Source organism: Staurois parvus, unplaced genomic scaffold (genome assembly GCF_062004578.1).
Source record: "Staurois parvus isolate SC_StPar_1 unplaced genomic scaffold, SC_StPar_1.0 ptg000011l, whole genome shotgun sequence".
Taxonomy (NCBI): Eukaryota; Metazoa; Chordata; class Amphibia; order Anura; family Ranidae; genus Staurois; species Staurois parvus.
The window spans coordinates 30,437,428-30,465,348 of NW_028317807.1; the positions used below are offsets into that span (position 1 = coordinate 30,437,428).

The 27,921-nt window shown below is 39.4% G+C and overlaps 1 protein-coding gene across 2 annotated transcripts in view; it reads right to left on the reverse strand.

Annotated features, from left to right (window-relative positions):
- ERBB4 (erb-b2 receptor tyrosine kinase 4) overlaps window positions 1–27,921 on the reverse strand; it is a 1,213,483-nt gene that overhangs the window by 348,032 nt on the left and 837,530 nt on the right. For both annotated transcript variants that reach the window (XM_089672264.1, XM_089672254.1), the window contains exons 5-8: window positions 24,693–24,755; window positions 14,665–14,783; window positions 7,370–7,511; window positions 6,105–6,218 (exon numbers count right to left, since the gene is read on the reverse strand). In XM_089672264.1, the coding sequence (XP_089528390.1) occupies window positions 6,105–6,218; window positions 7,370–7,511; window positions 14,665–14,783; window positions 24,693–24,755 (438 nt within the window). The remainder of the gene's footprint in view (window positions 1–6,104; window positions 6,219–7,369; window positions 7,512–14,664; window positions 14,784–24,692; window positions 24,756–27,921) is intronic.

Consider the following 27,921-nt stretch of genomic DNA (forward strand, 5'->3'; position numbering starts at 1 on the left):
GAAGGGGAGGATCATAAAAGACAGGATCAATGAGCATTTTTACACAAGGCAGAGGATTAATCTGTTAGGTTTTGCAATGAGTATAAGAAGCAGGCTTTACTGCATATAGAGACTGATTTTACTGTTGTGGGTTTAGTAACACTTTAAAAGAGAAGTATGGCTTCTTATTTATTTTTTCCATTATACTTACTTGGATCGGTCAGATGCTGCATTTGTCCCCCGCTGGCTCTAAGAGTGAGAACTCAGCAATCACATGAGTTCTCACAGCCGCTGAGCAGAGAGTGGTGACTTTCAGTCACCACTGTCTGCTCTGCCCCCCCCCCCCCAGCGCTCACTTTCAGCAGAAATGGGTCAGAGGAGTGCAGAATGAACTGAAAAGAGGTTAACTGTACTTTTCCTTTAAAGAGGATCTGTGAGTCTTCACAAAAAAAAATTAAAAGTCAGCAGCTACAAATACTGTAGCTGCTGACTTTTATAAAAAAAAGGACACTTACTGTACTTGGCCAAGGATGCAGCGGCATCCTCACCCGGGCCAGTTCTTTGCCAGTCCTCAGGTCCCTGGCACTGATATGTTTACGAAGGGAATCCAGCTGTGACTCCTTGCAGCTTCAAATCCAATGAGTGGGTACGTGCTAAAACTAGGAACCCACTCCCCCCACCCCAAAAAAAAAAACAAACCTCCAAAAGAGAGGAAGGGGTAAGGATGTGTTAAAGCATGACTTCCCTTTTAGGGTGATGCTCTGCTTTAAAGTGACACTAAACTCTAGTTTAAAGAAAAAATTATATTCAAGTATGTATTCTTAGCTCAGAAAAGTACATTTAATTGCACTTTGTTTCTCCCAAATCCCTTTATTTTTTGCTGCTGTGGTTTGACTTCTTGTTATAGAGTGGCTATGTTCGTTCTCCATGGTCCCACTGTATGTAGGAACACAGCCACCCTCTCATGCTTGCCCCTGAGATGGACTGGGGACTATGAACTATGAGATTTGTAGTGTGCATAGAGAAGTGCACACAACCACAATGTTGAAATGCTGCAACACTGCTTATTAAAAACAAGCGGAATTGAGAAGGAAAAGGAAATGTTCAGGAGCTCACAGAGGACAATAAAAGGATGCAGAAAGTAAGAAATTATTTCATGAACAATATGTTACAGGGCCATTGAGTAGTGGATGTATATGGATTATTGTTGGAGAATAAGGCTATAATTTGTGTCACGAATATACAAAAAATAAATAAATAAAAATAAATACAAGACTGTGACATTTCCTGTAAAAGTTTCTGAACCTCCCTATTGGTCAGAGATGCTGCCCATCAGATTGGTGCCAATAGAGAGGGTCAGGAGGCAGATCTAAATTTGAATTTTACGTTAATCATTTCCCGTTTCTATATCTCTGGATCTACTGTTCATTTTTATGTGCGGTTTTCGGCGAAGGTAATCTCGACATTTTTTCATCACATGCACGGTTTAAATTGCCCAGATAGTGTAAAAAACTATCACAACATATTTTGACACTAAGAATATGCCAAAAGCTATTGTGCAATAATAGAGGTGCCTGGAATATTCCAATCATATGCAGCTTGCTTTCGTAGCAGCAAGACACCATACTAATTGAAATCTCTCCTGTAAGCACAATTTGAAGCACTAAGGCAGAAGACAGGTTAAACTTTGCAGTCTGTGGACAATTGGCTTCCAGATCACTAACATTATCCTGCGCTTGCTATAAGTTTTCATGAATTTCAATGCCTAAACAGCACATTCCAACTAAGTAGGTTGCAATTTACATCTCCCCAGGGTGTCATTTCTGTCTGTAGAGAGATGGATATTTTCTTCCTGATAAAATCACAAATATCTGCCTGTCTGTCAGTTATCTACATCTCCTATAGCATGTTTACACTATTATGGCTTGTAAATTTATTCTGATGTCTTGTTGTGATCAAAAATAAAATAAATAAATAAAATATATTATATATTACCCATATTGGTAGAAATAGAAATCGGTGACTTATTGCACAAATTCTGAACCAGCCTGCTACTTTACCTTACCATTTACCATTCTATCAACTTATTATTCTCTCTGCCTCTTTGCTGACACGCTCGTTAGACCAAGTGTGCTCAACTTTAAAGTGGAACTCCAGGCAAAAAGCTAAATATATAATTGAAATATTTATGTTATTTATATTAATGTTTACTTTTTTTACAGTGCCGGATTATCAAAAATGCAAAGTAGGCACCAAGCTATGGGCCCCACGTTGTTTGAAGGGCTACGCGACAACAGATCAAAAATAATATTGATTTGATCTTGAAAGAAAATTACAATTGATCCTTCTTAAATTGCTTAAAAAAGACAGAAAAAATGAATCAACTGAAAGAAACAAAAACTTTACATTAGACAAGACTCTACAGAGAAAATACTGTATTAATGTAATATACCCAATCAGGGGCGGACTGACAACTCATGGGGCCCCCAGGCAATAGGCGATCATGGGGCCCCTGTGTCCTTGCCCAAACTCAAAAAAGCCTATGAAAAAAGTACCAGGGGCATCTCTTCAAGTCAGCAGTTACAAAAACTAGTTGCTGACCTTAACTAGATTAAAGCCCCATGTACACGGGACGTTTCTGAATGATGGAAACTGACTGCTTGAAAACGTAGGTTAAAAAAAGTCGGTTTAGCCGCGATTGTATAACGTATTTATGCGCATTTGCCTTTAGAAGCATTTTTTAAAGATAAGCACAGGAAAACCTCCCAAATGCCCAGAATGCACTGAAAATTGGTAAATGATTAACTATTTAAGACTGTTTCAGAGAAATACAGACAGGAGAAGCAGGCACAGCAGTATGTGTTGACATTCACTAGGTGGGAATTGTTCATTAACATTTTTTATTTTCCAAGGGTGGGACAGGTGTCTGGTGCAGATATGAGTCATGAAGGCCACCTGGCAGGGGGTCTTCATGAGGAATTTCAGGTGTGAATGGGCATTAACATATGTTTTGTTTCCAAAGGTGGGAGAGGTCTGAGGTGTGAATTGGTCATTACAATGTGTGACAAGCTTGGTAGGAACATCCTGTGTTAAGTATTTTGTCCATCTGAGCACCTTGAAAACTCTTTGCATGTATTTTTCATAATGAAAAAAGGCTCTGGACAGCATTGGGAACTGGAAGAGTTAAAAAAAAAATTCAAACGCGAATGCTTATAAACACGATTTGCCACATTTACAAGCATTTACAAGCGTTTTGCATTTGAAACGCTGATAAAATTGATGCCTGAACGCAAGTTTGTTGCATTCAAAAAAACGACTGTAAACTCAACTGCCTGTAAACAAAGATGTGTACATGGACACATAGGAAAACATTAGAGTGAGTTCAGGGGCTGCTGAAAAAAACGCTGAACAGCTCCTAAACGCTGCAGTGTACATGAACCCAAACACTCACCTGTCCAAGGATCCTGTGCTGTATTCACTTGGGCCTGTTCATCACTTGTCATCAGCACCAGCATGTTAACTGTGAGCAGCCAGCTGTGACTCCTTACAGTTGTGGGCAGGTTGCAGGGGAGGAGAACTTCCAGAGGGTCTGCCACAGCAATACAACCATGCCAAAACCAGGTACTCCCCCCCCCCCCCTTCCAAAAACAAATGTACTCCAAATGTGGCAGAGGAAGGGGAGGAGGGGGAGGAAGAATGGAACTTAAAGTTTTTGGCCTACTTCTGCAGCTGGTTAACACAACGGCATCAAATTGCAAGTTGCATGGGAGGTCAATATTTATAGATAATGTGTGTAGCACTCAACCCCTAAAGGCACGCTGTTTAGGTTCCAAGGTTCTTTCCCAGCAGATGTACCAGCAGCCAAGCACACAGTCGCAGTCACTCTTTTGGCTCAGTAATCAGTCTAGGATTATGCTTTTTCTATGGTTTATTGCAGAACTTTAACTTGGATGGGTGTAGGGTAACTGTGGGATGCTCCAGCAACACAAAGAGGTAACTTGAGGACACCTATCTTCCTCCTGAAGAATCTGAGCCCAGGCCTGGCAGCAGCAAATAATGGGCTGAGCTGTACTAGAACACCATGAACAATGTCCCCTTTAACCACTTCCCGACCAGCCGTTGTATATAAACGGCCAGACAGTGGCACTGCAGGGTCCTCTGGACACAGTGAAACACTGATCATCGGACGGGACCTCTGTAAGAGGTCCTGATCATGTGATCACTGATTGGCCAATCAGTGATCACATGCAAAGTAGTAAGCAAGATGTCACTTCTGACATCATTGCTTACTACGTGTGAAATCTGTGAATGATCACAGAGGTCACATGGTACAAGGCTATTCACAACAGCCTTGTACCATGTGACAAGCTGTGACCAATCACAGCTCACTCAGTAGTTCTCAATGGCTGCAAGAATACAGACAGAGAGAAAGAGAAATGATTGCTTTTACACCCTATATGGGTGTAAAAGCAATCAGTGTAAAAAAAAGAAAATACAAATCTTCATCACCCCCAAAAGTAGTACAGTGTCATCATGGTGACACTGTACTGCTAGGGTAACAGTATGTAAAAAAAAATAAAAATAAAATAAATAATAATAAAACAAAATGTAAAAAAAAATGTTTAAATATGATAATTTTTGGTTATAAACTAATTTGGCTTTTTTTTTTATTTTACTAAAAAGATAACAAAATACATTTTGGCCAAGATTTATGATTAAATATTATTTATTTGCAAAATTATATAAGAAAAATACTTTTTTTCAAAATTTTTGGACATTTTCATTTACATAGCAAAAAAAAAAAATCCCAGCGGTGAATAAATACCACCAAAATAAAGTGTTATCTGTCTCAAAAAAATGGTGCAAAATTCATATGGGTACAGTGTTGCATGACCGCGCAATTGTCATTCAAAGTGTGATAGCGCTGAAAGCAGAAAATTGCCCTGGACAGGAAGGAGGTAAAAGTGTCCGGACTGGAAGTGGTTAAGCAGCACTGGCTCTACTGCAAGAGGGATAGAGGCAGCACACAGTCACGGGGATCTCTAACACTGGTCTGTAAACACTAATGCCCTTGGGTAATTGGATTCCTCCTTCCAATATCTTCCAGACACATATCTAGTGAATTCTTTAGAACAGATTCCCAAAGATGAAGTCCCTCAGTGAGCTCCTGAAAACTTCAGCAAAAAAGACCCCCCAGCTAGCATATCTGGGGCCTTGATAAGCAAAACAAGCATGGCAGACCTTACCAGAAGGGTAGGCTCCTCCAGGCTGGGATGTCCTCCTTCAAGACAAGAACCCCTCTGTTCCTTGCCCCAGGCTATTTATGCTCCCTTCCAGTCACCATCTGGACATTCTCCCCCAGAGACTGGCTAGGACTGCATCAATTTATTATTTATTTTAGGTACTTATATAGCGCCGTAAATTTATGCAGCACTTTACATATATATTGTACATTCACATCAGTCCCTAACCCTCAAGGAGCTTACAATCTAAGGTCCCTAACTTACATTCATACATAAACATTCTAGGGCCAATTTAGACAGGAGCCAATTAACCTACCGGCTTGTCTTTGGAGTGTGGGAGGAAACCCACGCAGGCACAGGGAGAACATGCAAACTCCAGGCAGGTGGTGCCGTGGTTGGGATTCGAACCAACAACTCTGCCAGGCGGATGGGCTAACCATTTAGCCACTGTGCTGCTGGTTTGACTCTCACAGCCCACTATCTTCTAGAACCCTCCAGACAGAATGGGGGGAAGCAGTCAACCCTGCAGCCAGTGAAACACAGAACAGACCAAAATATTCACATGCAACTCAACTGATTACAGTGAGCCAAGAGATAAATTTACCTAACCTAGCACCTATCTAAGAGGGTGTACATGTGGTAACGATCATGCAACAAGAGTCTGAATATAAGGGGAACACATTGCAGAAGGTGGATTTATTCACCTGTGTGTAGGATATCTGACATAAGACATGAAAAACTGAACGCATGGTGGTTTGATGTCCCTTGGGTCCAATCCCACCCAAACCTAGTTTTGAGTTACAGAAGCATTCAGGTTTGCATAAGAAATGCCTCAATAAATATAAAGCAAATAACTCAGTCTGAAGAGATCATCATGCTTACCTTTCGGACAGATTCCAGCACAAGGCTTACACATTTTGATTCCATTTTCTTCTACTTCCATCTTGTTACTAGGACAAGCCCTCACACACGAACTGTCATCCACAACAAAGTTATCTAGAAGTGGTGAAAATAAGTGTTTATAGCTTTCATCAAAATGCATCATATTTCCATACAGTGTGAATGTGAAAGAACAAATTTCTCCATCACTAATGCTACAACTCTGTTCTCTCACATACATATGTGTAGAAGACATGGAATACAAGATTGCTCATAACAAAGACACAGTACAAAACAAATGTTAATAAATGAACAAGCTAGTTTAGAATAATTTATGGTGGGTGACTGTGGACTGGCTGGCTAAAGCCTTCTGAGTCCTAAAACAATATTTAAAGTGGAACTACACTGCATCTGAGCACCACAAATCAAAATAATAGTGTATTATTATCATTGAAATGTTTCCATTAGCATCGAAACAGTGAAATTTAAAGAAAACCCAAATTTGGTTTCATGACCTGGGGGTCCGCAAGGAATTCCCTAAATTTGCAAAGATTTTCTCACTTCCTGTTTTGGCTATTTGACAGGAAATGAAGAAAAATCTCCCCAATGGGATACAGATGGCAAAAAATAAACTGACAGGGGTTATCCCCCCCCCCCCACACTTACTCTATCCAAAATGAAAAAAACAAAGTTTTGCCTATAGTTCTACCTTAAACAAACTAGATTATAGCAGTTTTAATATTCTTTCAAAAATCATGATGCAAAAAGACATGCTAAATCCACCAGAAATATGCACCAGTACACCAAACGGTTATATGCTAAAATCTAGTTGGTTGCTATTGCTTACTCTATATAGCATCCTTAGGCCTGGTTCACACCAATACGGTTTTTAGCGCTTTTTGCAGAAACGCACTACAGTTCATTTAACATGGTTTCCTATGGGACACGTTCACATCTGTGCTTTTGGAAAGGGTCAGGGACTTTTTTAAAAGGAAAACATTGTGTTTTTTGGTTCCATAGACTTCAATGGAGACACTGCAGAAAATGCATGTATTGCGGTTTTGACATGTTTTTGATGCGTTTTTGGCGTGTTTTGCATTTTTGATCTGCCCAGGAATAAGTTGGCCTAAAAACAAAGCGCATCAAAAAACGTGTCAAAAACGCATATGAAAAAATGCATCACAAAAAGCACTGCATAGCAGACAAAACACAAACTGCATTGGTATGAACTAGGCACTTTTCCCATAACAAGATTTAAGTAAACTTACGTGGGCATTTGTTCACACAGAAAGCTCCATAGGTGTACTTGGCCTTAGGATTTTGTTCAAGTTGAAAGGCAGTTGGATTATATATATTGGGCTGTGGACACTGGGTGACACAAGATCCGCTGTCATTAAATTTCAAGCAGGCCTGAAAAGAGAGAACAGGTTGACAATGGTAATTGTTTACTGTTTTAGACATCAAAATGCATTAAGAAATGTGCTCAATACTTTCACTAAAGTTAAAAAAAAGTCTACCAGTTAATTTCCTTAGCTGCAACATAGTCAGCGCCTATCAATTCCCCAGCGTGTCTGTGTCCCCAGCAAACTTAAGATCCAGTCCAGCCACCCCCAGGTTTGGTTGACAGAAGGAACACAAAGTCTTTGCATTGAAATGAGAAGGGAGGCTATACTGCTGCCAAATATCCTTTATGGAAAATGTTCTAAAAAGTTCTATTTATTCCATTTATAAAAACGCAGCGAGCAAAAATAAATATTTTGATGACAGTAGCTGACAGCAGCAGGCTGAGAAGTAGTGCTGGTGACAGCAGTTAATAGTGGATGCTGCCTATATTTCCGCTGAACACCCTAATGATCTGTACTTCGGAGGGTTGGCCCGCTGCTCTCCTACGCCACCCGTTTAAATTCCAGCTGGGGAATCGAAACTACCAATTAGGGAGCAGGGCTGACATTCATTTCTATTGAATCCACACAGGGGGAGGTTATCATTTCTACAAGAGAGAAAGTAGGTCTGATGTCTCCTGGGGGACGTCACCCTCCCTCCCTCCCTCCATGGAAGAGTCTTTGTTAGGTTAATGTATAGGCTCCTGTAAAACTTTGCTCCTTGCTTGCAATTTTTCTTTTCTTTGGCATTTAGCTTTTTTTTTCTTTTATTAGCAGGCAGGAATAAAAACATATAGATAGGGAAAGCAAATATTAAGTGAAGGAGTCTACCTTGTTTTAAGGACAGGAAAAAATATAGCAATAATGTGCTGGCTTGGGTTCCCTTACTGTCCGATCAAAAATTCTGAACTGGCTAACACAGCAATTTAGGTTTTTTCCTGTCACTGTATGATCCTGAGCACTGTCAGAACATCTCTAACCCTCAGCTTATAAAATAATCATAGCACATCTTGTCTGAATATAGAGCGTCCTTGTGTGTTTTCAGACTGAGTTTCAGATTTACCAAGTGATGATAATCTGGAAGCAGATTGTATATGAGAACGGGTAGTCAGTAAAGTGTTGTATAATGTGCACAGAATGTCAAATAGTCTTTTTCAGAAGGGCCATTTATAGATTATGGAGGAACAGTTCTTTTGTTTTCTTTTCATAAAGATAGAATTTACTCATTCATACATCAAGGTTGATTTGCCAAAGGAGTAGATGATGTCCACTTAAGGTGAACATTTCCTGAGCTTAGTAATTAATGTAATGACAGTGTTATGAACAATTATAATGGTGCAAAAGAGGAAAAGGTTCAGAGTCCACATGTATAAAGTCTACAGTCCATATAGGATCCAATGGTCTGAAAATAGCTGTGAATGAGCGGCAGCTGTCTCAGAGATAAGCCAACTCTCTTCTGGAAACACTTTTAGGAAAAGGAAGCACCATCTAAGGGCAGAGGGTAAAAGGTGTTTAATATCACAATGGTAATAAAAATGTACAAGATGTTGGTCCGGTACTGACATCACTTCCACCCAGCGTGAGCGAGGGCTCCAAGCTGGTTCCGAGTCACCTCTGGGATACCAAACAGCATTGGAATTACTATATATATATAGTAATTAATGTGAAGCTGTGTTTACGTCAATCATCTAATCAAGTGCAAGAAAAAAGTTGTTTTTTAAAGTTTCCTTGAACAAGCTTAGATATTAAAGAAAAAAAAAAAAACCCCAGCTTCTTCTTATTTACTGAACACAGGGGGAAGTTCACACAGCAGCAGTATGTCCTTACCATGGCCATACTGCTGCTTTAAAAATGACATATACAACTTGAGATTTGCCCTTTACTGGCCTCATGACTCCAAACCCAGTAAAGTGCTTTTTCTTCTTCTACATGACAGTGCAGATGAAAAGATAAAAGTCAGAAGTAGAGCCCAGTCATTTATCAAAATCAAGTGCCTGGTCTCTCCTCAAATCACATCGATCTTTTTTCTTCCTTAACGCCTAAGTTTAGTCAACATTTTTGTTTTAAAAATCAGCACCAGATGAGTTACTTACAATCAATATGAAGTGTCCCTTATGCTGATGGCTGAGGATTTATTTAAAATTTTAGTCCTCAGACTCCCCCCCCCCCCCCATACCCCTGATGATGGTAATCTTCCAGTGCTGTGGAGCTTAATTCAAGCCAAGGGATCTGTCATATGCACTCATCAAGAGAGTCAACTATGCCCACCCTTTCCGCCCCCTCCTCCATTCACAGGAGCTGTACTGTTTTTTCCATCAATGAAAAGTGCTCTTGGAATGGAAAAGGTAGATCTTTCATTTAACCGCCTGTCCTCTATTCATAGAGCACTTTTCACCTGTGGAAGCTATAGTACAGCTTCTGAATGGAGGGGGGGTGAAAAGAGCAGGCATAATCAATAATCTTGAGGGGGCAGGGTGAAAAGAGCAGGCATAGTCAACACTCTTGAGAAGTGCAAGGAAACAAAGCACCAAAATGCTGAACCAATAAAAGTGCCGATTTTTACAGTATTATTAAACCCCCAACAGTAAAATCAGTCTGTAAAGCATGGTTGACATACTAATCCTCTGCATTGTGTAAAAAGGCTGATTGATCCTGACATCTCTGATCCTCCCTTTCTTCCAGTGCCCCCCTCTTATCTCCTGAAAAGACATATCCTGTGGAGACATTTTGCACATGCTCAGTTTGGTGTGCATTGCTAGAGTTTTTTTTTCTTGGGAGAGTGCATGTGATCAGCACAGGACCAATCAGCGCTGTCCAGACAGAGGTCAGGGGTTCTGCATCCTCCTAGAGCAGAAAAAAACTCATCCTACAAGCTTTAACCAGTGCTCTGCTGAACACTGATAGAAGTCCCAAGACTGCTCTAACTGCTGATGACAACATGAATTTAGCAATTTATATTTGCTAAAATAATTGCATTTCCATGTTCTATGTACTGTGTGAGACCAGATATAGTGAATGCAGGGTCCTGGGTTTAGTAACACTTTAATTAACAAATATGTCAAAACTTGTAGGTAAAAGTGTACCAGCATCAAGGTGGGGGGGACCTCAACCATAGGAGGCTTCAAAGATCTGCAGGGATTTATAAACTGAATTATGAAAAGCCAGAGCCACCAGAAAATATGCTGTGTTGGCGTCTATTCAGACCTTCCTCGTACACTCGGAGCAGCAACCTTCGCTGTAGGAACAGTGGATAGGCTGACATGTTTTCGGGAGTCAGGGGAAAGAAGATTTCAACTAAAACTACAGTCAGCAGCACAAGGAATACTTTACATTGATTTTAAGTGAATAGGCCATAAAATGCAAGCCACAGTATAGGCTAACACTGCAGTATGTAGCAGTGTGAGGATAGTGGTATCTATATTCCTAGGTGAACATTCGCTTTGCTATATTAACAGTCTCCACTTTAGCAAATCAACCCAATTATAAAGCATATGGCCAGATTTTTTAGAAATTTCAATGTTAAGCCACAGCAACCATTCAGAATTAATCTTTCACTGATTTAACGTCACTCAACTGGAAACTAATTGGTTATTGTGCATTAAAGTAACTCTGAATATTGTCATTGTTCTTTGCAATAATTTGAGAAGTAAGTCAGGACAAGCCTTTTGGCATAGTTGTGTACTCCCACTATCGACCACAGATATGCAACCTTTACAAAGTTTCTAGAAAGCAAGAAATGCAATGTGACTTGTGAAACACGTCTGTAAGTGAAAGAAGATTTAGTCTTCCAGCTTGACATAAGAAAGTAAATGGGGTCAAAGTAGTACTGACTGCAAAGTAATTCCGAATTTTCTAATTGGAACTGCTAAGAAAAAGAGTTGTTAAATGCAGATCAGGTACATGAATGCTTCCAATTTTATGCCTAAAGTTTATAAATGATTCCATATTTTAAGGTAGTATAATCTGAAGGAGAGAGTGTCATTCTTTTTTTATTTCTTCAATATGACTTTAAAGATGAATTCCCGGTATAGTATGCTTTTACATAGTTACATTGGTCCAGCTTGGACCACCATAACTATGTATCTAAACCATACCAAATAATTTCCTCATGCTAGCAAAAAAAGAATATAAATAAAGACTGCTGCATCCATTATACAATCTAGATACTAGATGTAAAACAACTAATTCAAGAAAAGTGGGCGCGCGGTCTCTTAACAATTCCAAAGTGCAATTGTGCATACAATATAACTATATCAAACCATATTATTTTGTAAGGAAATAATAAAAGTGTAAACTCAATACATGCAATAACTTAAAAAAAAAAATAAGTACACTCTTCTAAGTGTATCATTATTTCTAAAGTACAATATGGTATTACACACGCTTTAATGTTTGAATGCCTTTTAAGTATACGGTACAATTTTATTTGTGTTTAGATTTGGTTTTCAATTATTATAGCTTTTTGGTTATTGCATGTATTTAGTTTACACTATTATTATTTCCTTATAAAATAATATGGTTTGATATAGTTATATTGTGTGCACAATTACACCGGAATTTTTAAGAGACAGCATGCCCACTTTTCTCGAATATATTATGTATATATCATACCCGGCCAAAGCCCATGGAAGCTGGAAACCAGTGAAGTAGACACTGCTACTCCAGTGATCCCACTTGCTTCTGGGTCCTGTGCTCAGCAGCTGGCCTGCTGCATTCTGAACACAGGAGGTCAGCTGCTGATCACAGGTGCCCAGGGGTGGACTGACCATTTGGAAACTCGGGCACTGCCCGAGGGCCCGGGGTCAGTAGGGGGCCCCATGAGATGCCCCTGGTACCTTTTTCATAGGCTTTTTTGAGTTTGGGCAAGAACACAGGGGCCCCATGATCCCCTATTGCCCGGGGGCCCCATGAGTTGTCAGTCCGCCCCTGCAGTATGCTTTGCATTTTCTGAATGAATGCAAAATATTCTCTGATTGGACAAGGTGAACAAGTGGGGCGGTGACATCACCAATGGTATATTCATAGTTACACTTGTCCAATGTAACTACATTTGTCCAAGCTGGACTTATGTAACTATGTAAAATTATACCATACCTGGAATTCATCTCTGGTGATGCTCTAACTGAATTTTCTTTGCTTTTATTTAGAAAAAGGATATCAAGTCTGTTGGATTATTGCTGTTTGCTGCTCTCCATTAAGGAGATTACCCCTTACTTCCTGTTGTGTTGAAGGAACAGGAAATGAGGAGAAACTCGCCAATGAACAAAGACAGACATAAAATTACTTTTTTGAAGGGGTTGAAACCTTTTTTTTATTAATATATGTGAGTCTCTATTTAGAGATCTCCCTTTGTTTCCTCTTTTGTTAGCTTTAAAGTACTCCTATTTCTGTCTCTATCTCTCTCTCTGTGTAAAAATGCTAGTTACCTGGCTGTGTCAGGCAATAATATTGTTGAGACATAGACCCAGAAACAGCATGCTCTTAAGGATTTCTGACATTATTCAGACACGTACAGTATTATCGTAATATTTGTTCCAGGTTATCAAGGAGGCAAAGCCAAAGAATCAGTATAGCAGCCAGGTAACTTAAAAAGTGAGGTACGTAGCTGCAGGCTACATGTGGTATATATATATATATATATATATATACACTGTATATGTTACCAAATTATTATATACAGCCTGGAAATAGTAATTAATACAGCTTGGAAATAGACTATATAACTTGCTGCCTTGGCAAAAATATAGCTGTTCTGCTTAGGTGCTGTGCTCTGTCACATCAGTCCTTGCACTGAGTATTACATAGTTACATAGTTAGTTTGGCCGAAAAAAGACAAAAGTCCATCTAGTTCAACCATTAAAAAAAAAAAGTTATAATCCTATACCCACAGTTGATTCAGAGGAAGACAAAAAACCCAGCAAAGCATGATCCAATTTGCTCCTGCAGGGAACAAAATTTCCTTCCTGATCCCCCAAGAGGCAATCATATATTCCCTGGATCAACTTTACCTATAAAAATGTTAGTATCCAGTTATATTCTGTGTATCTAAGAAAGAATCCAGGCCTTTTTTAAAGCAATCCACTGAGCTGGCCAGAACCAACTCTTGAGGGAGTCTATTCCACATTTTCACAGCTCTCACTGTGAAGAAACCTTTATGTGTCTGGAGATTAAATTTCTTTTCCTCCAGATGTAAAGAGTGCCCCCTTGTCCTCTGTGATGACCTCAGGGTGAATAACTCTACACTATATGAACCACTGATGTATTTATACATGGTGATCATATCCCCCCTTAATCTCCTCTTCTCTGGAGAGAAAAAATTCAGTTCCTCTAATCTTTCCTCATAGCTGAGTTCCTCCATGCCTCTTATCAGTTTGGTTGCCCTTCTCTGTACTTTCTCCAGTTCCCCAATATTCATTTTGTGAATTTGTGCCCAAAACTGAACTGCATATTCCAGATGAGGTCTTACTAATGATTTGTACAGGGGTAAAATGATATCTCTCTCTCTGGAATCTATACCTCTTTTAATACAAGGAGGATTTTTCTCACTTTACAAACCGCAGCTTGGCATTGCATGCCATTATTAAGCATGTGATCTACCAGAACTCCCAGATCCTTCTCCACCATTGATTCCCCAGGAAGGACAGATTTCACACAGCTATACTACAAAATCCCCCTGTTGTCAGTGCAAGTTATCACAAATTCCATTGGCTCAGGGCTTCCTGCATGTTACCTGTGAATTTAGCACATATAACTTTATAATGCCTTTTAACACTGGTAAATTTACTGTTACGTTTCCTTTATATTACAGTTTTATCTAACTTAACACGAACAAACCCTCTTTTTAAAGGATGCTAAAAATGTTTTATGAAGCAGGTGGTGGGGATTTGGAGGCAAAGCAAAATGGTAATTTTTAAATCTGCAAAGTGTTCTTGCGAAAGCCATAAATCATATGCATTAGCACATAGATATGTTCAATTTCTTATTTGTAAAACTTATAAAATCTGCCAGGGCTAATGCAGGCTGATGGGTAATACAAGCTGCAATGGGAGAAATATATGAAAGAGCTAAACGAGCATCTATGTTTGGAGACAGAATGCATGAAGATGGAGAATCAGTAGGAATATTAAATCAAGGGTGAGAAGGGTTGTGGCGGGTAGAAAGTGAAATGACAAGCAACATACAAAACAGTCAGTGTCTTTAGGTCCAGAGCAGCCTCCAGCACATTCCCGGTGACAGCAATTACTAACGTAAGGTCCATAGCAGCGGCCATCACACTGTTCAGCGCACACAATCTTCGTCACTAGGGGAGAGAATGACAGAATTCATTACAGGGCAGTTTTACCACTTTCAAACATGTCAATCGAGTTGTATGACCTCAGGCTTATTTAATATAGCAAAGAGTAATGTGCAAAGTGTAGTAACCCATATCCACCAATCAAAATAATCTTTCAATTCAGTTCAGTAAACTCAAATGGATTGTTGCACATCCTCATTGTTTGCTGCAATCCTGTTTACATAAAGATGCAAATCATATTTTATATATATATAAAATAAACATATATACACACTAATCTTTGTATGTTTTATAGTAAAATAATAGTAATCCAAAGTGCACAGTATTGCAACAGATGTAGAATTAGAAACAGTCTCACTTAAGTGGCTGGCAACATCCCAGCCAAGGCTTGCAGTTAGCCGGACAATCCTTTTAACCTTGGCCAATGGAGGTTTGTTTTAAAGTGCTACTCCAGTGTTAAGCATGCAAGTGCAACATTGTTTTTACTATAATAAACGTGCTGTTGGTTTTACAGAATTTGACAATCAATGAAACATGATGTTTTTGGCAACACAGTAGAAATACAGCACCAAGGTACTCTTCTTGCATGCTTTGGGATGATTTATAAAATGTGTAAAGGATGTTCACGTAACATAATTGTTTATTTGCAAATTGTATGTTGAAAAGTGAATGTTGGCAAATAAAGTGAAGCTGTGTTCACTACAATCTGCCAGCTATGTGCAAAAAATATATTTTTTTTTTAAATGAACTTGTCATGATTGGATTGTCAAAGTGAACACAGGTTCGTCTTTTTTCAATAACAGTCACTTTCCAAAGTGAACATTCCTCTATTCCTTAAGTAAACCAACCTCTTTGTGTCTCCTACACGTCATGAATGGATAAAACACACTGGGGTTGATTTATTAAAACTGGTGAGTGCAAAATCTAGTGCAGCTGTGCATGCTAGCCAATCAGCGTCTAACTTCAGCTTGTTCAATTAAGCTGTGGAAAAAATATCTGGAAGCTGATTGGTTTCTACTGGTTACTATTTAGTAAATTAACTCCACTGTGATTAGTCATCTTAACCTGGGTGCACTGTTCCAAGCTATCTCCTGTCCACCCAGAAAAAAACTGCCATGTAGATTTCTATGTCTTATGGTGGTAAGTGTGCTCCTGCCATCTAACTGAGGTTGTGTTTGCTATTCGGACTAGTACTAGTGGTCATTCTACTTTTGTTCCCTAGGGGGAAGCTTTACAGATTGTATTTTGTTCTCTGCCTTTAGTATAGTCTTTATCAATATCAACAAATGTGAGCCAGTTCCTGAACAGAAAAGGTCAGGAATATAACAAAGAAGTGCCTAAAGTTGGCTTTACACTTATCAGAAGTTGGCCAGTTCAGCATTAAATGTGTGAATTTCGGTCAGTGTGTGGCCATCCTTGCTCAACAGAAGTCGATCATTTGATCAACTTCTGTCAAAGGTATATGTTGGAAAACCTTGTCAATCGGTGGCTGCAGCTGCTGATCAGTGTATTTTGATAGCAGTGGGTCTTGTTGTCAGTGTAGCGGAAAGGGGGAGGGGGGATTCTTCCATCCATCTCATTTTTGTCAATGGACAACTATCTATTGCCAGCTTTAGGGGGCAATACTGTAAATGCTGGAAAATAATGTGAATGGAATTACAGCAGACAGTATGTGCAGCAGACCCACATAGAGTGCATACCAGTAGGCAGTATGTGCTGGACAAAAGTATGACAGTGGACAATATGTGTAGGGTAGAAGTGCAGAGGGCATGACAGCAGGCAGGAGGGTAGTGCAGAGGGTAGGACAAGTGGGGGTTTGTTCAGGAGAAAGAAGTGTGGAGACTAGGACAGTATGTGCAAGAGAGGAGTGCAGAAGGTGTGAAGAAGGTGGTAAGTGCTGGAGAGGAGTGTGGAGGGCATGACAGCAGGCAGTATGTGCAAGAAAGGAGTGTGACGAGTATGACAGGGGCAAGCATGTGCAGGAGCGGAGTGTAGACGTTATGACTGGGGAAGTATGTGCAACAGAAGAGTGTGGAGGGTATGAAAGCAGAGAGTATGTGCTAGAGAGGAAGCTGAAGAGTATGACAGCAGGAAATATGTGCAGGAGAGGAGTGTAAATGGTATGACTGCAGCGTGAATCTTCGGGAGAAGGGTGTGGAGGGTACGAGGGAAATATGTGCAGACGTGGAGTGGGAGGATATGACAACCAGCAGAAGAGTTTGTCGTTTGACAGATGATGGTAACTGATCTTTCCATAATTGGAAAAAAATAATTAAAGAAGAATTCCAGGTATGGATATTTTATATATAGTTAGATTGGTGCAGCTTGGACCAATGTAACTTTGCATATACCATACCTGGCTGATGTCCCTGGAACCTGGAAAGTAGACATCGCTACTCTAACTAGAACTAGAACTAGGCAGGTCAGATAGAAGAACCTAATTCCCATCCTGTCAAATTACCTCTTCTTCAGGTTTACCAAAAAGAAAGAAACTAGTTATTTCACTTAATACATGGCTAAATAAATCACCATAAAAAAAGTCTTCCCTAAATTAGCACTAGTATAAAATATTAATTTATATAGTTCCAAAGTTAATCATATAAACAAAGCAGAATATTAAATGTAATATAGATGCAGAGGGCCAGCATGCCATCTACACAGTTGGGTTGATTTACTAAAACTGGAGAGCACAAAGTCTGGTGCAGCTGTGCACAGAAACCAAAACAGCTGTCAGTTTTTTTGTCAAATTAATTGAACAAGCTGAAGTTAGATGTTGAGTGGCTACCATGCACAGCCGCACCAGACTTTAAGCTTCCCAGTTCTAGTAAATCAACTCCAGTCTCTGTCTCAAGTTTTGTATTTACATAACGGCACTTTTGGGCCAGCACCTAGGGCAGGTAGTTTAGAGGAAGCAGTAGCAAGCCTCAGAAATGTACATATTATGATAACTCAAAGGCCAAAGGTTTCTTGTTAGTTCAACAGCCATTAAATATTTTCCTGTTGCTTGTTTTGGTGGTCTGCACGGTTAACAAAAGAAAGCCTGCCAAATGCCCATAAAACGGAATGCATGTTGCCTGTAATAGTCCATTCCAGGGGCGGACTGACAACTCATGGGGCCCCTGGGCAATAGGGGATCATGGAGCCCCTGTGTCCTTGCCCAAACTCAAAAAAGCCTATGAAAAAGGTACCAGGGGCATCTCATGGGGCCCCCTACTGACCCCAGGCCCTCGGGCAGTGCCCGAGTTTCCAAATGGTCAGTCCGCCCCTGGTTCATTCTATCAGTAGTTTTTGAAAAAAACAAAAACAACAACAGGTCGAGTTTGTACAAAAGGGCATTATCATCTAGGTGTACCAAGGAGAGCCTAATCTCTAAACTCAGTTCTGCTGTCTCCAATGGAAGTTTCTTTGTAAGTGATCTTGCCTCCTTTAAAGTTTGATCAGAGGTTGGTTCCTTCTCTGACAAACCAGGATGATCAGAAGTACAGGATCTCTTCACTGGACCTCTGTCTCTGACTAATTAGTATCTCCACATTCTTGAAGTTCTCCCTCACCCTTATGGTACATTTTGTCTTTTGTAGCACCTGTGAAGAATTGTAGCATATTAACCTCCCTTTCCTGATCATTAAATTTTGCCATTTTTGTCTAAGCCTTCTGAACCTTTGTGCATATATAGAGCCGTGTCCAACTATTTTCACGGACCAGTAATCTAGCCTTCTAATGCTAATGGAACCTAAACAGAAATGGCAGATATAGCCTGTGCAACTCATCCAGAATAATAATTAGCCTTGAGAAGCCCCACAGCATGTTTTAGAACGTAGGCATCGGCACTACAATGGAAATCACAGCTCTGCATCAATGAGCCTGGGGGAATCAACCCCATTTTCACTGAAATGTTTCTGTTAATTTTACACGGTGTCCACGCATTACACTGCTCCAGCTAGTGCCGGCCTGGTGGACAAATTAAATCAATACAGGAGACTTATGAACATGCAAAGTTATTAGCACAATACACAGATTTTAATTAAAGATGCTGCGTGCCGTGAAAGTGCCTGGGCGATCCTGATTGATTTGGGATGCTGTTTCAGCTATTTTCTTGCTTCTTGCACCAAAGTCTTGCTAGATTTTTCCCGATCCTAATTGGATATTAGCTGCACAGTTGACATTCTCTCAGAAATGAAGACAAAAAAAATCTAACAGGTGTTGCCTGTACAGTATTCTACAAGAATCCCAGACAGAAAATGTGCTGCATTGCATTTTTTGTCAAAATGTTGATGTAAGGATGCAAAGATTCAGTATAGAGGAGCATTTCAAATAAATAGTGCGCTCTGTGACATCACTGAATGGCATGTTAAACAAAACTGTATAATATAATGCATATGCAGTCATTTCATTGGATCAGTAATACCTACAACATGATCAAATGGGGTATAACCTGTGTATACACAGCTATGGTGAGCATCCTGTAACAGTAACAAATGTCACCTATCCTCAGTCATTAGTCTAGACTAGGGGGAACACTAAAGGATGATTGCACAGATGTCAGCTAGAAATTAATACACATACCTTGATCCAGATTGAATGGCTAGTTTGTTTTTTATTTTAACCCCTTCATGACAGAAAGTAAGACATATCTTAACGCTTGAACACAATTTTTCAAATTTGACACGTGTTAGTTAAACACTGTACATATCATTGCCACTAATTAGTATATCCAGGTGAATTATACCTTGTTTTTTTCAGGACAAATTGGGCTTTCATGTGGTGGTAAATGGTAATGGATATCTCCTGATTTGTATTATTATTATCAAAGGAAAACTGGCACAAAATAGTAAAATAAAAAAATTTTAAAATTTGGCTGTATATTTCTTGCTTTTGCTATAACCTACTGCCAGAGAACAACCCAAAATGAATTCTCCTGCTCCTGACGATCACAGAAATACCACATATGGGTAAGTTATTTGTTCTTTGTACCTGTAGTATGGCCCAGAAACAACAGTGTACATTTTACTTTTTTTTTAATCCTACCTAAAGCACTCTGCCACTGATACTGACACTGATACTAATTTAAAAATTGCCTTTTTTTCAACCCTGCCTAAAATACACTGACCCTGATCTTTGACCTTTAACTCTTAACATGACCTTTTCCCCAACCCTGACCCAAACCCTAAGCCTGGCCATGACCTAAACCAAACCCAGATTCAACATTTTTTTCTTTATTTTTTCTTATTATTACTTATTTACTTCTTTGTTTACACTTATCTCCTCTAGCAAGGAGAAAAAATACAACAAATCTTTTCCTTCATTAACCACTTTCCCTCCTGAGGATTTACCCCCCTTCCTAACCAGGCCATTTTTTGCGTTATGGCGCTGCGTTGCTTTGACTGACAATTGCGTAGTCGTGCAACGCTCATCCCAAATGAAATTTACGTCCTTTTTGTTCCCACAAATTGAGCTTTCCTTTGGTGGTATGTGATTGCCTGTGTGTTTTTTATTTTTTTGTGCTATGAAAAACAAAAACCCAACAATTTTGAGAAAAAAGCTATGTTTTTGAGTTTTTGGTATTAAACATGTCCAGTAAAAAAATTTAGGCCAAAATGTATTCTGTGACACGTCTTTGCTAAAAAAAAAATCCCACTACATGTAAATTAATTGGTTTATGTGAAAGTGTTTACAAATGGCGGCATAGATAGTGGAATTTTTTTTCTTTTTGTACTAGTAATGATGGCAATCAGCGACTTATAGCAGGACTGCGAGACTGCGGCGGGCATTCTGACACTGGGGGGAACTGACTTGGTATCACTGACATCCCCAATGACACTAATACAGTGATCATTGCTGAAAAAAAAACACTGACACTGTAATAATGGCACTGGGCAGGAAGGGGTTAACATGAGGAGTGATCAAAGGGTTAACATATGCTGGGTGTGTTTTACTATGGGCCCTGTGTTAGTGCTTCACTGTAATCACACTGCTTTTTATGGCTGTGCTGTGCACAGCCATCCAAAGCAGTGTGCATGAGCTGACAGGGAGGAGGACTGTATTGTGTGTGTATATATATATATATATATATATATATATATATATATATATATATATATACACGTGATTTTGCACACCCATGCTGCCCTGTAGCAGTATATCTCCAATAGCGGATAAGGAGGAGAAAAAAAAACACAGAGGCAGGCTGTACAGTGACTGATCACTATGAAAGCTAATCAGAGGCTATCACCACAATCAAATGATTGGCAACTGAACCTCCCGGTTCCCAGTCTTTAGTACAGGACCCAGGGCTCTTGGTGCAGTGCACTCTATGAGGCCACATATACAGTATGTGTATGGTCATCAGGAAGGGTTTATCATGTCAATTCCAGTGGTAACCTGCACTATAAAAGTAGAAGCTGTAATCTGATTGGCTGCTATTTGCAACACAGATACTGATTTTCCCTGACTTGTAGGAATCAACTTAGACAATTAATGTGCAATATGAACTGCAGTAGTGTACATGCAAGTTAGATCATATTTGACCATCTGCTTTTGTAAAACTAAAACTTATTATCTAATTTCTAAAACGTATGCGTTAGAAAACTGAAAACTGGGAATGCTAATATAGAAACGGCTGTAAAATTGGATTTTTTTTCTTGTTTTCAATCAAATGCATACTCAACTAGAAGATGTTTTTGTTTTGGATGGATGTTAGAGGTTTAAATTATCCATCACCTTCTAAAAAATACTGTGGAATCTAGTAACAAGATCTCTGCACCTAAGTTCCCCAATCCCCAGTCCATTTGCTGCAGCTATAAAAAAAAAAAGAGGTCTCACATCTCTTTCTTGTTCATTCATTAATTTATTTATTCATTTTACAAAATGAATTAGGTAGCAATAGAACCAGTTTCTTGGCTTTATAAAGACCAGAGGAATGGCAAAGTATTGTGACTGTGGAGGGGGGAATCTCATCACTGAAATAATAAGTTAGTGGGTTATTCAGTATATGTGTATTAATTCAGCATAATTGTTTTAGCTGGGCTGACCAATAATTTCACATTCAGGTCTAGGTATAATGTGGATCCTGGTTGTGGATCAGTCTGACTCCTCCCTAACGCTTGGCAACACATATCGTTCATACACCGAGAAGGAACTTGTCAAAGACATAGCATTAAGTACATACGGGGTGATACATGACATAAGGATGCGGTAACACAGACATCTTAAAAAATATACTACAGTTTTCTGGAAACTTCAGTATTCTACTAGAACAATATGTTCCATTGTATTCAGTCAGCTTGACATGCAGCATTCTGGCAGCAGACTAGGTTTGGTGTGACAGGGGAGCAGTGATTGTTCACCTTCATGTTACACTCAATAAGCATGACATCCATTATACACTGCCATGGTCTCTTGGCCAGGAAGCTACAGCTTTCTAAAAGTCCTTTATGTACATGTTGGGTATTTAGTTTAAAATGAATAAATGAACGAGGTTATACCCAATCCTATTAAACTAGTAGAAGCACAGCAAAGCAGGCACAATAAACTGCCTACTTCTTCCATAGAGCCCCCACAACCTTGTCCTCCTTTGCGTTGAGTTAACCCCCCCCATTTCCTGGAATGTCACAATATAATGGAGTACTTCTTTATTACCTGCTGAGGTTCATACATTTCATGTTGGAATACCAATGGAGTGGAGCTGCTGACCAAAGGTAGAGCAAAGTTGAGGGTTTCGGCATTCATTTGGCCTTAGTTGGGCTGGTATAGCATAATATACATCATCATACTTTGACATTATTTAGAACACCTGAAGCTGTTTAGCTCTTTACTATAAACTTGTCAGGATTTTTAGAGTTAATGTATTGTTATTTGGGTGTCTTAAAGGTGGTGTTTCTGTTGTAATTCTATGTGCCTGTCAGATTATTTCCATCTGGCCATAAGTGTAGAGAGAATCTTCTTCCGCTTCTGTTGTATTTATGCATGGTGTGTGGCATTTAGCCACACTCCTGATTGCGTCAAACGTACGACGAAACGCATTGGGTGGTGTCTAATGTGAACCAAATATCCCTACTTATTGCAGAGTCTGCTTGAAAGGGTATATACCAGTGTGCAGAGGGTCCTTCAGAATTTCTAGTGAAGTCACCACACATAGTGGTTGCTGTCCGGAAGGAACCTGTTGTGGATACTACGACTGCTACAGCATAGAGAATTGTGATGCTGTTTTATTTTATACTAAATGTAACTGCATTTCTCATCTTACATACATTTTATATAAGGATATACTGCATGAGCATTTGTATTTTATATGTTCCTACTGATTGGGAGTGAAGGTGGAGTGGAGTCGGGGGTCAGATTGCTGTTCCATCATTTGCCGTGGATTTGTTTGGAATTTATCCCTAAAGTGCTGCTGGCTTTTTATTTGTTTGAAAGTCAGCTGATTCAGGTAAGCAGTCAATCTCACGCCTATTCTCTCTGGACTTCTGGGGTGTCCCTTCTGGAGTTAGCTCTACTGGATTAGTGGATGCCCTTCTTTGGAGTTTGGAAACACCTCCTACACTCTTGTGGACTTTTATTTTGAGCACTTGAGCACAGATTGCTTTTTGGAAAGGAATGTTTTTCGTTTTCACGTATATTCATTGTATTGATCATTGTTTCATGTTTTATGATAGTGCTGCACTTTGTGTATGAATATTTATAAAAGTGCACACTGATTGCTCAGAGCAAATGTGACTGTAGCAAAAGGACAAGTTCATAAAATGTACAAGTGGTGTCTGCTTTTTGGGGGAAATGTTAAAGTGTAATTCCACTTTTGTTGAGAAAAAAACATTCCCGTCTGGGTGATCTACTGTATATACCTCGTAAGGATTTTAACAAACTTTGTTGCAGAGACCTACCTTTTGTTATTCTGAGGAGAGAGTTATTTGTCAATGTGGAAAGTGAATCTAATAGGAGTGGTTTGATAATTATCAGCTGCACCTGCCAGGCTTTAATTAGGAAATCTCATGGTCCCTTTAGACTTGATTTCCTATTGGGCATATTTCACCAAAAATTTCATTTTTGTTGCAGGGGATGGCTGAAATCTGACTTGTATCTTAGTGAGCCAATCACACGAGCAGGAAATGATGTTGCTGGGGGGTGTTCTGTACACATTTACTGTCCACTACAAATTACACATTCTACTGTACTACATTCATTTTCTGCATAGATTTTAGAGAAAATGACAGCACTGCAGATTAAAAAGGAAAGGTAATGTTTAATAACATTCAGTTACAATATGACTTTTGTCGCAGTTGTATATGCTATATAATTTTTTTGTGCTATTTTTTTTCCCTATGAAAGTGGAGTTACCTTTTAATTTAATGGGTTAGGGATTACCACAGATTCACTTATATTGTATTAAAACTAAAACAAAAAGGGGTATAGTGGTAGCATAAAATGTTTACATGCTTGATATTAATCAGGTCATACTCTGCTAGGAAACACAAGTGGGAGAACAGAGACCAATGATGTTATTTGTGAGATCAGTAAGGACAAACTGTGGACCTTTGGGCTTGACTTCTTTAGTAGAAATATATAGGATAGATGTTTTTTTTTTAACATCTATAAATATTTGCATAGAACACAAATAAAGCATGGATCTCTAATTTTACAAACAAGCCTATGCTAATAAAAACAGAACTGGTCAGCATTCACTTTGATGTGCACACAACTTAATTGTGACTAATTACATAGGGGTCCAAGTAAATAGATGAAAAAGTCCATCAGTCTACTGGAAATGTAGGAATGAAACTATTCTAGTCATCACAAAAGTCAGGTTGTCATCAGTCTTGTTGCATGAATTCAACTGATGTCCACTTGCAAATCACTTAAAATGATTTTGTATAAATTAAAAAATGGATAATGTTTTCAAATATAGAAAATAATGCTACTTACATCTTTGGCACTGTTCAGTTGGCCCCCAGCAATGGTCAGGACATGGTTTCGGACATTTTCCACCTGAGAACACAAGATCATTTTATATGACTAATGTTCATATGACCAGACATTCTTAGAAATGCATCGCATTCTTTTCAAATGCTCATGAAACCTGACATTAACTAGTGTGAAACTAATGTGAAGCATTAGTTTCACATTTATATCAGGTTTAAGACATAATGGGGTTTATTTACTAAAGCTGGAGAGTCCAAAATCAGACTCCTTTCTGCATAGAAACCAATCAGCTTCTAACTTCAGCTTGTTCAATGAAGCTTTGGCAATGAAACCTGGAAGCTGATTGGTTTCTATGCAGAAGGGAGTCTGATTTTGGACTCTCCAGCTTTAGTAAATAAACCCCAATTTGTCTTTAAAAACCCCTAAAAAATTCTTACCTTCTTACACTATACCCAAGGTAGACTTATTATCAGAGATATATTTGATTCTGCCTGTAACATAGCATAGGATGAATTAAAGTGATTGTAAACCCTCACCTTGTAAAACAACCCATTCAGATTAAAATGTTTAGAAATGAAAGGCAAAACATTTGCAAATGGATATAAAAAAAATTTACACACATTTTTTTTATAAGTTCTCACATTCTCTTTGATCTCAGTTGCATAAGAGCTGGGGGAAGAGAAACAGCAGCACACTTATCTTCCCAGTGAATGGCTGTGCGAGGGGGGCAGTGTCAGCACAAGCCTGATCATTGGAGGACAGCACAACGAGTTCCCTGCATAGCTAGAGAACTGACCACACTGTGCTCTTATGCCTAGTGTGTCCATTTTCAATTGGAAAGCAGAGGGACCGGCAGGAACACCAGAGATTCCCCACAAAGGATGAAATACAAAGAGAACAGGATACTTTTTGATACAGTACATGGAACAGCAGGCACAAAGCAGGAATATAAAATGTTGCGGTTACATATTCTTTAATTGTTTAAATATTTATCTAAAATAATGAAGATGTGAGTTATAAAAGATTATTACTTATGTTCTGACAAAATAGAACATTACATTTTAACATTTCCAGAAAAAAAACTAAATTAGAACTGAGCTATTTCATATTCTTTCATTTGAGCTTCAGCAAGGTCTGAACATAAAAAATACACAAAATAAGTACAGTATTATTATTATTATACAGTATTTATATAGCGCCAAAGGGTATGCTCAGCGCTGTACAGTAGCAAGGGGGACATAACATGAGACAAGACAGTAACAATACACTACACGAGGGGTTCGAGGGCCCTGCTCTTTCGAGCTTACAATCTAGGAGGGAGGGGAAGGTGGCACAGGAGGAGATGGCTGTGGGGGATGGAGTGGTGGGTGGAGTGGAGGAGGTTAGTTGTTAGGTGAGGTTGGGTGTTAGGTGAGGTTGGGGTAGGCTTACCTGAAGAGGAGGGTTTTCAGGGTGCGCCTGAAGGTGAGGAGGGTAGGTGACAGTCTGATGGATTGGTGTAGGGAGTTCCAGAGGATGGGGGAAGTCCTGGAGAAGTCCTGCAATCGGGCGTGGGAGGAGGAGACCAGGGAGCTAGAGAGCAGGAGGTTCTGTGAGGAGCGGAGGGCACAGGTAGGGTAGTATCTGGGTATCAGGTCAGTTATGTAGTTTGGGGCGGCATTTTGAATGGCCTTGTAGGTCAGGGTTAGCAGCTTGAACTTGATGTGTTGGGCAATCGGGAGCCAATGAAGGGATTGGCAGAGGGGGGAGGCAGATGTGTAGCGCTTGGTGAGGTGGATGAGTCTGGCCGCTGAGTTTAGGATCGACTGGAGTGGGGATAGCATTCGTTTGGGAAGGCCAGTGAGAAGGGAGTTGCAATGGTCCAGGCGTGAGGTGATGAGGGAGTGTACGAGTTGTTTGGTGGTGTCTGGGGTGAGGAATGTGCGTATCTTGGAGATGTTGCGGAGGTGGACCCTGCAAGATCTAGATAGCAGTTGGATGTGGGGTAGGAAGGAGAGGTGGGAGTCCAGGGTGACACCCAGGACTCCCAGTAGAACATTTAATGCTGTATTATATGTAAAATCCAAACAGTCATCAATTTAAAGTAACCCATGCTATTCCTCTTGCTAAAACTATTTATCATGTCAATATCATGCAGCTCTAATGGCTATTGGCAATTGGCAAGACAGCATAAGTATAAATGTATGTCAGTAGTAAAGCAGCACGCATTAAATATGTAGCAAGTTGTAGCAAACAAAAATTAAACTGACATTAAAGAAATAGCAGCAAAATATGCTAAACAAGAGCAAAGGTAGTCCTTAGGCTAAAAAATGTTACTACTGCAGCTGGCTTAGAAAGATTGCTTTAGAAGGAGGCATATTTTGGGGAACCACTCTCAAAGCACCCCTTAAATGCTGAAGGAAATCTTTGTCTACTGAATACCAGTTTGGGTAGCTCTTGGAGGATGAGGGGCATATTTAAATGTTAAAAAAATAACCATAGACATGCTAGGCCTGTAATGAAAATATAGGTTCTGCACTTTAATAAACAGTCTTTGAGTAGAAAATGCAATTATTCAACAGCTCATCCAGGTACATTTTAGTGACAAACAGCTCAAGGGGATGTCTTGTGAATGTGCAGGGAAGGTAACATTTACTATTTTCACAAATAGGGTGAATGTCACACAGTCATAGTAATTTTAAACTTCAAAGGAGTGCTTTATTAACACCAAACACACAATACAGCCTATATACAAAGAAAAACATAGTACAATGTGAAAACAGTCCTCAGAGAAAAAGGAACAAAGAAAACAATGAACAGAATCTATTCACCAGTATGGCAATGAGACAAACAATGATAAAGTCTGCTGTAGATGATTCACATAAGAAAAGTACAGAGATAGGTACAATAAACCATTAGCAATTCACAACTCCCAACTCCCACTGTATTTAAAGAAGTAGACCAATAAAAAAGTGGGGGGGGGGTGGAGCAGAGGGAGAGGAGGGAGGGGACAAAGACAGAGAGTGGGGAGAGGAAAAGCAGTAATCGTAATTCTACTGTGATAGAACAGATATAGTTGGGTGTCAGAGAATGTATTTTTCACTGGGTTCATGTTGGACAAATGTCCACTAAGAGTAAATGTTGACCAAAGAATATTAGGCAAAATTAGGGTTAAAGTCAATGCCCATCAAAAATCTATCAATTGACCCCATAATATTACTTAGTTATAACTAAAATATTGAGGCATATTATG